At 44.3% G+C, this 12193-nt stretch overlaps 1 protein-coding gene across 2 annotated transcripts in view; it reads left to right on the forward strand.

Moving 5' to 3' along the window:
• LOC124041182 (pro-neuregulin-3, membrane-bound isoform-like) overlaps positions 1–12193 on the forward strand; it is a 448412-nt gene that overhangs the window by 408106 nt on the left and 28113 nt on the right. For both annotated transcript variants that reach the window (XM_046358455.1, XM_046358456.1), the window contains exons 5-6: positions 7674–7776; positions 9739–9865. In XM_046358455.1, coding sequence (XP_046214411.1) covers positions 7674–7776; positions 9739–9865 — 230 coding nt within the window. The remainder of the gene's footprint in view (positions 1–7673; positions 7777–9738; positions 9866–12193) is intronic.

The raw sequence follows: 12193 nt of genomic DNA on the forward strand, positions 1-12193 counted from the left end.
CAGCAGGGGCTCTGTGATTAAACTGCTTTGGGTTTCTCTCTTATTTCCCTGCGTGAAACACAGCACTGTTTCACAGTCATAGGGAAGGGTGTTAGACACAGTGGAGAGAATTGACACAGATACAAATACTACCGTTCATATTCATGCCCCTACTTAAGGAAGTATTTATAGTTGTTAGCTACATATTTATTCCAGCATAGTTGCATGTTAGTAGAATAATTTTTGTAATATCAATGTTGTAATATGTTTCTCTCATATTGATTTATTTCCAAACATATAGGCCTAAGATATGTGATTAAAGGGCTTAGGCTTTGTGATTAGTTTCAGCAGAAAGTATGGGTACCTGACATGTCCTAATCATTTGTGATATGATATCAACCACAGAGGAAAGGTAAAATATTCATATTATAATAATGTTATGTATCGTATAACAGAATGGGAGTTTTCAGGATGCACCCTACTACATGCTAGCGGTGTAAAGCTCGCCTCCATTGTGCTCTAGAGCAGGGGTAATGTGTAAAGCTCGCCTCCATTGTGCTCTAGAGCAGGGGAAATGCGTAAAGCTAGCCTCCAATGTGCTCTAGAGCAGGGGAAATTTGTAAAGCTAGCCTCCATTGTACTCTAGAGCAGGGGAAATGCGTAAAGCTAGCCTCCATTGTACTCTAGAGCAGGGGAAATGCGTAAAGCTAGCCTCCATTGTACTCTAGAGCAGGGGAAATGCGTAAAGCTAGCCTCCATTGTACTCTAGAGCAGGGGAAATTTGTAAAGCTAGCCTCCATTGTACTCTAGAGCAGGGGAAATGCGTAAAGCTAGCATCCATTGTACTCTAGAGCAGGGGAAATGCGTAAAGCTAGCCTCCATTGTACTCTAGAGCAGGGGAAATGCGTAAAGCTAGCCTCCATTGTACTCTAGAGCAGGGGAAATGCGTAAAGCTAGCCTCCATTGTACTCTAGAGCAGGGGAAATGCGTAAAGCTAGCCTCCATTGTACTCTAGAGCAGGGGAAATGCGTAAAGCTAGCCTCAATTGTACTCTAGAGCAGGGGAAATGCGTAAAGCTAGCCTCCATTGTACTCTAGAGCAGGGGAAATGTGTAAAGCTAGCCTCCATTGTACTCTAGAGCAGGGGAAATGCATATAGCTAGCCTCCATTGTACTCTAGAGCAGGGGAAATGCGTAAAGCTAGCCTCCATTGTACTCTAGAGCGGGGGAAATGCATAAAGCTAGCCTCCATTGTACTCTAGAGCGGGGGAAATGCGTAAAGCTAGCCTCCATTGTACTCTAGAGCAGGGGACATGCGTAAAGCTAGCCTCCATTGTGCTCTAGAGCAGGGGAAATGCGTAAAGCTAGCCTCCATTGTACTCTAGAGCAGGGGAAATGCATAAAGCTAGCCTCCATTGTACTCTAGAGCAGGGGAAATGTGTAAAGCTAGCCTCCATTGTACTCTAGAGCAGGAGAAATGCGTAAAGCTAGCCTCCATTGTACTCTAGAGCAGGGAAATGCGTAAAGCTAGCCTCCATTGTACTCTAGAGTAGGGGAAATGCGTAAAGCTAGCCTCCATTGTACTCTAGAGCAGGGGTAATGCGTAAAGCTAGCCTCCATTGTACTCTAGAGCAGGGGAAATGCGTAAAGCTAGCCTCCATTGTACTCTAGAGCAGGGGAAATGCGTAAAGCTAGCCTCCATTGTGCTCTAGAGCAGGGGAAATGCGTAAAGCTAGCCTCCATTGTACTCTAGAGTAGGGGAAATGCGTAAAGCTAGCCTCCATTGTACTCTAGAGCAGGGGAAATGCGTAAAGCTAGCCTCCATTGTACTCTAGAGCAGGGGAAATGCGTAAAGCTAGCCTCCATTGTACTCTAGAGCAGGGGAAATGCGTAAAGCTAGCCTCCATTGTACTCTAGAGCAGGGGAAATGCGTAAAGCTAGCCTCCATTGTACTCTAGAGCAGGGGAAATGCGTAAAGCTAGCCTTCATTGTACTCTAGAGCGGGTGAAATGTGTAAAACTAGCCTCCATTGTACTCTAGAGCAGGGGAAATGTGTAAAGCTAGCCTCCATTGTACTCTAGAGCAGGGGAAATGCGTAAAGCTAGTCTCCATTGTACTCTAGAGCAGGGGAAATGTGTAAAGCTAGCCTCCATTGTACTCTAGAGCAGGGGAAATGCGTAAAGCTAGCCTCCATTGTACTCTAGAGCAGGGGAAATGCGTTCTCTGGTGTGATGAATCACGCTTCTCCATCTGGCAGTCCGATGGACAAATCTGTGTTTGGCTGAAGCCAGGAGAACACTTCCTGCTCCAATGCATAGTGCCAACTGTAAGGTTTGGTGGAGGAGGAATAATTATTTTTTTCATGGTTCAGGCTCCTTAGTTCCAGTGAACGGAAATCTTAACACTACAACACACAATGGCTTTCTAGACGATTCTGTGCTTCCAACTTTGTGGCAGCAGTTTGGGGAAGGCCTTTTCCTGTTTCAGCATGACATTGCCCCCATGCACACAGTGAGGTCCATACAGAAATGGTTTGTCGAGATTGGTGTAGAAGAACTTGACTGGCCAGCACAGAGCCCTGATCTCAACCCCATCGAACACCTTTGGGATAAATTGGAATGCCGAATGTGAGCCAGGCCTAATCTGCCAACATCAGTGCCCGACCTCACTAATGATCTTGTGGCTGAATGGAAGGAAGTCCCCGCAGCAATGTTCCAACTTCGAGTGGAAAGTCTTCCCAGATGAATGGAGGCTGTTGTTGCAGCAAAGGGGAGACCAACTCCATATTAATGGCCATGATTTTGGAATGAGATTTCCTAAGAGCAGTTTTCCACACATTTTTATGTATATATACACTGAGTGAACAAATCATTAGGAACGCCTGCTCTTTCCATGACATAGACTGATCAGGTGAAAGCTGTGATCCCTTATTGATGTCACTGGTTAGATCCACTTCAATCAGTGTAGATAAAGGGGAAGAGGCAGGTTAAAGAAGGATTCTTAATCCTTGAGACAATTGAGACGTGGATTGTGCCATTCAGAGGGTGAACGAGCAAGACAAAATATTTAAGTGCCTTTGAACTGGGTTTTGTTGTAGATGCCAGGTGCAGCGGTTTGAGTGTGTCAACATTTAACATTTACATAAGTCATTTAGCAGACGCTCTTATCTAGAACAGTCACTTTACAATAGTGCATCTAAATCTTAAAGGGGGGGGTGAGAAGGATTACTTATCCTATCCTAGGTATTCCTTAAATAGGTGGGGTTTCAGGTGTCTCCGGAAGGTGGTGATTGACTCCGCTGTCCTGGCGTCGTGAGGGAGTTTGTTCCACCATTGGGGGGGCCAGAGCAGCGAACAGTTTTGACTGGGCTGAGCGGGAACTGTACTTCCTCAGTGGTAGGGAGGCGAGCAGGCCAGAGGTGGATGAATGCAGTGCCCTTGTTTGGGTGTAGGGCCTGATCAGAGCCTGGAGGTACTGAGGTGCCGTTCCCCTCACAGCTCCGTAGGCAAGCACCATGGTCTTGTAGCGGATGCGAGCTTCAACTGGAAGCCAGTGGAGAGTGTGGAGGAGCGGGGTGACGTGAGAGAACTTGGGAAGGTTGAACACCAGATGGGCTGCGGCGTTCTGGATGAGTTGTAGGGGTTTAATGGCACAGGCAGGGAGCCCAGCCAACAGCGAGTTGCAGTAATCCAGACGGGAGATGACAAGTGCCTGGATTAGGACCTGCGCCGCTTCCTGTGTGAGGCAGGGTTGTACTCTGCGGATGTTGTAGAGCATGAACCTACAGGAACGGGCCACCGCCTTGATGTTAGTTGAGAACGACAGGGTGTTGTCCAGGATCACGCCAAGGTTCTTAGCGCTCTGGGAGGAGGACACAATGGAGTTGTCAACCGTGATGGCGAGATCATGGAACGGGCAGTCCTTCCCCGGGAGGAAGAGCAGCTCCGTCTTGCCGAGGTTCAGCTTGAGGTGGTGATCCGTCATCCACACTGATATGTCTGCCAGACATGCAGAGATGCGATTCGCCACCTGGTCATCAGAAGGGGGAAAGGAGAAGATTAATTGTGTGTCGTCTGCATAGCAATGATAGGAGAGACCATGTGAGGTTATGACAGAGCCAAGTGACTTGGTGTATAGCGAGAATAGGAGAGGGCCTAGAACAGAGCCCTGGGGGACACCAGTGGTGAGAGCGCGTGGTGAGGAGACAGATTCTCGCCACGCCACCTGGTAGGAGCGACCTGTCAGGTAGGACGCAATCCAAGCGTGGGCCGCGCCGGAGATGCCCAACTCGGAGAGGGTGGAGAGGAGGATCTGATGGTTCACAGTATCGAAGGCAGCCGATAGATCTAGAAGGATGAGAGCAGAGGAGAGAGAGTTAGCTTTAGCAGTGCGGAGCGCCTCCGTGATACAGAGAAGAGCAGTCTCAGTTGAATGACTAGTCTTGAAACCTGACTGATTTGGATCAAGAAGGTCATTCAGAGAGAGATAGCGGGAGAGCTGGCCAAGGACGGCGCGTTCAAGAGTTTTGGAGAGAAAAGAAAGAAGGGATACTGGTCTGTAGTTGTTGACATCGGAGGGATCGAGTGTAGGTTTTTTCAGAAGGGGTGCAAGAACTGCAAAGCTGCTGGGTTTTTCACACAACAGTTTCCATTTGGGGTGTGCCAAGTACAAAACAACTATCGGACTGTCGGACAAAACAACTATTATTACGGATATGGGCGATTACGAACTGATTATGTTTTTGCAATTATCCGTAATCAACAAACAAAAAATCTCCCGGATGCCAGCAACCCTCTATCTCATGTCAGTCAGTCACAGAGTTTATAAGCCATACTGCCCATTCTTTGAGTTACTCATGTGTGTAGTCTAAATAACTCAACTGGCTAGTTTGCCTATCTGTAAAGAGCGGGCTGTACGTTGATCCTGCTGCTCTAATTGGATAGAGGGAAGCTGTATTTCTCCCTTTATAATTTCGTCCAATCACTTTTCCTCACGTTATCGGTCTGATCATTTAGAATGCTGCTGCACGCGACTATGATAAATCACATGATGAGAACGTTTGCTATCAAACTATCAATGTGCATAATATGTAACAAGTGGAGCGAGTTTTAGGGAAAAAAATATGAAACGCTAATGCGCATTCTGACTGAGTGACAGCAAACTTAGCTGCCCACTGCAAATTGAGGACAAAGACTGACACAGACACAGACACAAGCACTTCTCCGCGCACTGGTCCTAATCTGCAACTTTTATGCAGTGAGAATGTGCAGATTCATTGGAGTCAACAAGGGCTAGCATCCCTGTGGAACGCTTTCGACACCTTGTAGAATCCATGCCCTGACGAATTGAGGCTGTTCTGAGGGCAAGAGGGCGTGCTACTCATTATTAGGAAGGTGACTATATCACATGTACTTCTTGTCACTCTTACGTAATGTAATCATTGCTGCATGGTTCTACAATTGTCCTGTTAAACCACATGACTAATTTGTTATTTCAAAAGGAAATAAAAAATATATGACCTTGTACCCTTACAAATACACATCATATTTGTAATTTAGGTCATATGATTTATTCAGAACCAGAGCTGATTCTGAATCAGTGAACCAGAGCACAGGGATTCGTTTACTGTGGCTACAACTTCATGTACTGTAGGCCGCCCTTGACCTTGACAACACATTGTTAATTACCTCCAAACGGGGCTTGTATACAGCCTTTATGACGTGCATCAGAGGAACAGAGTAAAACCTTTTCCCATTAGTGTATCATCATGGTACTCTGCAGGGAGGTTGTGGGCACAGAAGATTCAGCTGTATGGACTAAAATATTCCATACAGAACCATAGTGGAGGTGTTATAATACCCATAAAACCTAGCGATCAAACAGGAAAATGGTTCCAAACGTTTTTCACCATTCATGTTTCCCAGGGGGGATTTTAGAAACACCTGAAATAAGATCTGTGTTTCGTGTAGGTTTACCTTGGCGTGACGTTTTGACAACCATGTAAATCTCTCTCGGACAAGGTGACTTATCAATATATTTGGCTCTATTTACTCTCAGATTCGAACATTTGCATCAAAGTAGACATCATGCAAAACTACAAATCCCTGCAAGCTCCTGCACATCATCTCTAGCTGACACCTTTGCTTACACGTATTGTGTCAATTTAAAACTTGCACAAGTAAGTTCACAGAATTGTCCATTTAAAGACATTTAGCCATTTTATTAATTGCTACACTTTGCCGACATTTGATAGTTAATCCAGAGATTCTTACCTTTGCCTCAATTCGGCAGTCTCGTCCATATCATCATGGCATTTGTAGTTATTTATAATAGCCACATTATCAGCTAATTAGCATTTCATTTTAGGGGGATAAATACTGGTGAATATATTGATAAAGACACCTTGTCCTAGAGATATTTACACGGTTATCAAAACATCACGCTGGGGTAAGCCTACAAGAAACACAGACCTTATTCTAAGTGTTTCTAAAATCCTCTATGGGAATAATGAATGTTGGAAAATGATTGGAACCATTTCCTTGTTTGAACACTCGGTTTTATGGGTATTATGAATCATACTGTGGTATTCTATTAACAATGAGGTTGTTTTGTAGCATGTGAGGCATCACTGGGAGTGACATGCAGGGTTAGCTGTCATGGGATTGCAAGTGCCACTTTCCTACATCTCCCACAAGGTTCCTCTCTTCTCATAATTACAGTAAACAAGGTTATGTGATGACTCAGGCTGATTAGATACATCAAAACAGAAATACTGCCCATTGAAACTACTGGTGGGAGGGAGGGAGGTTAATTAGCCCAGCTCTCAAGTGTTTTGGCTTTAATATTGATTTTGATAAGATAAAGTAAATGAATGAATTACTGGGCCATGTTTGGTGTGTTCTACAGTTGGCTACAAAAGCCTGGGGCTCTCCTGTTCTTTTTGGCCCAGACAGCACAAGACTATAGGGCTACCTGGGTAGAACATTTTGGAAGATGGGACCAACACTTCCATAAATACTGATTTTAAATAGAAATTGCAATACATGTATGTACAATATTCCTCATTGCCTCGCCTCATAATCATGTTAGACATGTGGATATCAAACTTTTTTGTCCTTCAACCCATGTACACCATATTGGTCAAAATGATTTAACCATTTGTCTGTTGCATGGATACAATTTGCCCCTATTTTGTGGGGATTTGTGTGGTGGTTCTCCTCAAGGTCTGCTGTACCAAATATAATCTGATTGATTGCCTATTAATTCCTTTGAAGGCAACTATGATTTACTTTTTCATATGAAAAGAGACAGCTGCCATTTGTCACCCTTAATGGTGACCATTACAACTATAACTCTTATCTTCTGTTTTCAGACACGGCTGCATTACAACTAGCATCTATGACAAGGCTTTGCATCCAATGGGGCTGATGATATGACAGTGTTGTTAAGACTAACTGGGGGGTTGTTTGGTTTTACAAATGGCATGTGAAAATGAGACATGAACATTATTATTACAGTGAGTTAAGGGCAATGTTTTATTTTCTGTGGTCCTCTCCTTGGAGATTTCTCTGTTTAACATTGGTTATGGGAGCGTCTCTGTGGACACTAACTTCTTTCCCAGTCCTTGGATTTTCCTATTTTTGCTCTTTTTTCCTCCGTCAATGTCAGCTCTTCCGCTTCTCTTCATTTCAACAGAGAGCAAGGAGGTGTACAAGAGACAAGTGCTGTCAATCACCTGCATCGCCGTGGGGATAAGTGTTCTGGGCACGCTCTGTATGGCTCTCTACTGTCGGAACAAGTGAGTGGACATGATCACCCAGAGGATCTGATCTCAGTTCAGTTCCTACACCTAAACCAATAGAACACACCACAGGCAATTGGCTATTGATCTAGTTTCAGCTGACACTCCGTGTCAAATACAGGTGAATGATCTTCATTTTATCACCCTGTTGATGCAGGAAATGTCTAACTTCTAGTGCATTCAAGGCTTAAAAATTCTTCAAAAGTTTGCAATTTCCACTTAAAAATTTCTAACAAATAAATGTAGCAATCAATCAATAATCCACACAATAATTAAAATTTCCTTATGCTGCAGGATAATATTCCTGCTGTGAGAAACTGGTCAAATTAAGATCCTACACCTCTAGCCTACTGTAAGAATACGGATTCACAGTTGTATCCCTCCAAATAACATTAAAGGGAAAATGTTTAAATTCATATTCATCATCTCCAGCACCACTCCAACATCAACATACACTGTATGTGAAAATGGCGTGTTTCGTGGAAAAAAAGTGTTTCAAACGACATCATCAGTGTGCATTGTGATTTATTTTTTGAGAAGGAATTGCCTACTAATGGTTGATGATGTCTTGGAAACACTTATCTTCCTCTATCTTTTTTAATACAAAACCTAGAAACGTGGCATTTTCACATATGTTGATGTTGAGGTGGTGCTAGAGATAATAAATATGAAGATTAATTTTTTATTTATTTCCATTTAAGACATTTGCATACTTTTTTGCATGAGGATAGCTCTTGGCAGTTTGTTTTATTGTATCGGTATGGGCCCTAAATCAAATCAAATCAAATCAAATTTATTTATATAGCCCTTCGTACATCAGCTGATATCTCAAAGTGCTGTACAGAAACCCAACCTAAAACCCCAAACAGCAAACAATGCAGGTGTAAAAGCACGGTGGCTAGGAAAAACTCCCTAGAAAGGCCAAAACCTAGGAAGAAACCTAGAGAGGAACCGGGCTATGAGGGGTGGCCAGTCCTCTTCTGGCTGTGCCGGGTGGAGATTATAACAGAACGTGGCCAAGATGTTCAAATGTTCATAAATGACCAGCATGGTTGAATAATAGTAAGGCAGAACAGTTGAAACTGGAGCAGGAGCATGGCCAGGTGGACTGGGGACAGCAAGGAGTCCTCATGTCAGGTAGTCCTGGGACATGGTCCTAGGGCCCAGGCCAGTTGAAACTGGAGCAGCAGCATGGCCAGGTGGACTGGGGACAGCAAGGAGTCATCATGTCAGGTAGTCCTGGGGCATGGTCCTAGGGCTCAGGTCCTCCGAGAGAGAGAAAGAAAGAGAGAAGGAGAGAATTAGAGAACGCACACTTAGATTCACACAGGACACCGAATAGGACAGGAGAAGTACTCCAGATAAACAAACTGACCCTAGCCCCCCGACACATAAACTACTGCAGCATAAATACTGGAGGCTGAGACAGGAGGGGTCAGGAGACACTGTGGCCCCATCCGAGGACACCCCCGGACAGGGCCAAACAGGAAGGATATAACCCCACCCACTTTGCCAAAGCACAGCCCCCACACCACTAGAGGGAAATCTTCAACCACCAACTTACCATCCTGAGACAAGGCCGAGTATAGCCCACAAAGATCTCCCTACACACATTACTTTTGTACGCATGTTGTACATTCTGTTTACGCCTGAAAGCCCCTGTCTATAATGTATATCCTTTATATATTCATTCAGAATGCTGGATCAAACATCCAAGCTGTGATGGAAAACTGTCATTCAGGGTATAAGGAGCAGACAGCCCTGTGATAAATGCATTGTAATTTCATAGGGTCTGTAATACAACGATGTGAGTGAGTGAGCAGTCTGACAACAAGACAATCGGATCAAACCATGATCTAAAGCCATTTGGAATTCATCTAAAAGGGGTCTAAGGGTTAAAGGTCAAGGCAATGCTGTGGTTAAGTTAACATGCCGTGCGCATGTACTCCCCCCCCCCAGGAGACGCAGGGAAAAACTCCAGGCACACTTGAAAGAGAGCCGCAGCCTGAAGAACTACAGCGCCAATGCCTCTGCCCTGGAGTCCAAACCCGGCCTGAGGCCTAACACGGGCCTGCAGCTGCAGAATGTGAGTATACTGGGTGTATTGTCCCCTTCCTCTGCATCCTTCACTCTAAAGACATGTATCTAGGGTGACTGATCATCCTGTTGGCTTACATCTCGTAACCATTCCACTGTTCCAAAGACATGGATGTCAATGATGGCAGCCCCCCACACCTCTCTGATTCAGAGGGGTTGGGTTAAATGTGGAAGACACATTTCAGTTGAGTGCATTCAGGTATCCCCCTTTCCCTTTCCTTTCCCATTTATGCATAATGTCTTTGTCATGCAGAGCTGTTGGAGATATGTTGTTCGCTCATGGGTGCAGCACCAATCAGTCTCCATTGGAGATTGGAATGATAAACAACTGCCTGTCCTATGCCACCCCCATCCACCCGAACTGAACTGTTCAGAGTTAACGCTGTTAGCACAGAAGTCTTTGAGAGAACACTGCTCAGTCATTTGGGACCCCGGGCTGGTTATTGTTGTATTCATCATATGCTCAATAGCCTCGGACGACAGATCTATCTCAGACACTGCCTATCTGAGCTGTTTGCATGGCAAACACCGCGTTCATTTGAATGTCAGTCAAAGTTAGTGCCTGTGCACCAGGGAGGGATAGGGATGTGAGGGTAACACACACCACTGCAGCTAGTTATAAAGTCATTGTTTTAATGTGATACGAGTCATTGCACCAATGTAGCCAGCACACATTAGAGTCCTGCATTGGGTCGGATACCCACGGTTCCTCGCGGGTGAGCAGCAATAGAATCAGCTTTCCACCCGTGGGTCGGCTCGCGGTTCAGTTGTAAGTTGGAAACAATTTAAATCCAGATAATATACTTCTAAATAACCCAGGAGCTTGTTGGTTTGCATTGTATTGTGAATTCCATTCTGTGAGCGGCGAGGCAGACATAAGGCTGTCAGAACACACACGCAATGAGAGTAAGTGGAGCCCGGAACTGTCCCTTATTTGTGTGGTGCTAAAATGTTCTAATTTGTGCATGCGCAGAGCTTATGTTCCCACTCCCCACGTTAGAATATCCTCATGGGCCAAGTTTACTTTCTCTAGAAAGCCTAGCTCATGCCAAAATGGATAACGTTGGTTGAGCAGCCCAGGTGACAGACCCAGGTCAATAGTGGTAAAGTTCCTGAGGTTCCAGAACAAGGTGGCCATTCTAGAGAGGGCCAAGAACCTGAGAGGAACCAACATCTTCCTCAATGAGGACTTCTCTGAAGCTGTGCGCCAGAGGTGAAAATAACTGATCCCAGTCATGAAGGCTAACAGAGAGTGTGGGGACATCCGCTACAACAGGCTCATTGTCCACCCACCCACCCAACCACCCAAAAGCCTGGAAGGGGTGAGAGACTAACTCCAGCCCTGCATCACACACACACACACACACACTTTTCTTGCTTTATTCAATATTTTTTTATCTCTGGTAAGCTACCCAGAAAAGGGCTAAAGATAGCCCATATTGATATATGAAAAGTTTATTTCAAAAACACTATATTGACCAATTTTTCATGTTTGTGTTTTTACACCAGAAATGATTGCTTATGGGCATAGTGGTGTTGTGGGTACTGCAGCACCCCCTGAATGATAAAAACATTATAATATTGATTTATTTATTTCCACAAAAATTTGTGCACTGGGCCTACTAGTCAAGACAGCCATCTGTAGCACAGACAAAACAATTAAAATGTGTGCACCCCACCCCCAAAACATCTTCCTCTGTAGCTATGCTTATGGGTATCTTCATGTGTGTGTAAAATATTACTGTTTTCAGAAATATTATTCATAGATTTTAGATTGTTTTTTTTTTTTAGCAAAATGCTATACAGTATATCCATAGCTTCACTGGAATGGAATGTTTGACTATGATATGTTGTTGTCTCACCTAGCTATCTTAAGATGAATGCACTTACTGTAAGTCACTCTGGATAAGAGCATCTGCTAAATGACTAAAATGTCAAATGTAAACGTTTTACATACAGATCTCACATTGTTGTATTGATTTTTTATGTTTTATATTGATATCACAAATGCATCATTTGTACATAATTTGTACATACATTTTTTTATGTTTTTAATTACCGATCCTTGACATTGGCGATGTCATTTACAAAATAGCCTCCAACACTCTACTCAGCAAAGTGGATGCAGTCTATCACAGTGCCATCCGTTTTGTCACCAAAGCCCCATATACTACCCACCAATGCGACCTGTATGCTCTCGTTGGCTGGTCCTTGCTACACATTCGTCTATAGGTCTTTGCTAGGTTAAGCTCCGCCTTATCTCAGTCACTGAAGCAACACCCACCCGTAGCACGTGCCCCAGTATATTTCACTGGTC

The sequence above is a fragment of the Oncorhynchus gorbuscha genome, linkage group LG08 (genome assembly GCF_021184085.1).
Source record: "Oncorhynchus gorbuscha isolate QuinsamMale2020 ecotype Even-year linkage group LG08, OgorEven_v1.0, whole genome shotgun sequence".
Classification (NCBI taxonomy): domain Eukaryota; kingdom Metazoa; phylum Chordata; class Actinopteri; order Salmoniformes; family Salmonidae; genus Oncorhynchus; species Oncorhynchus gorbuscha.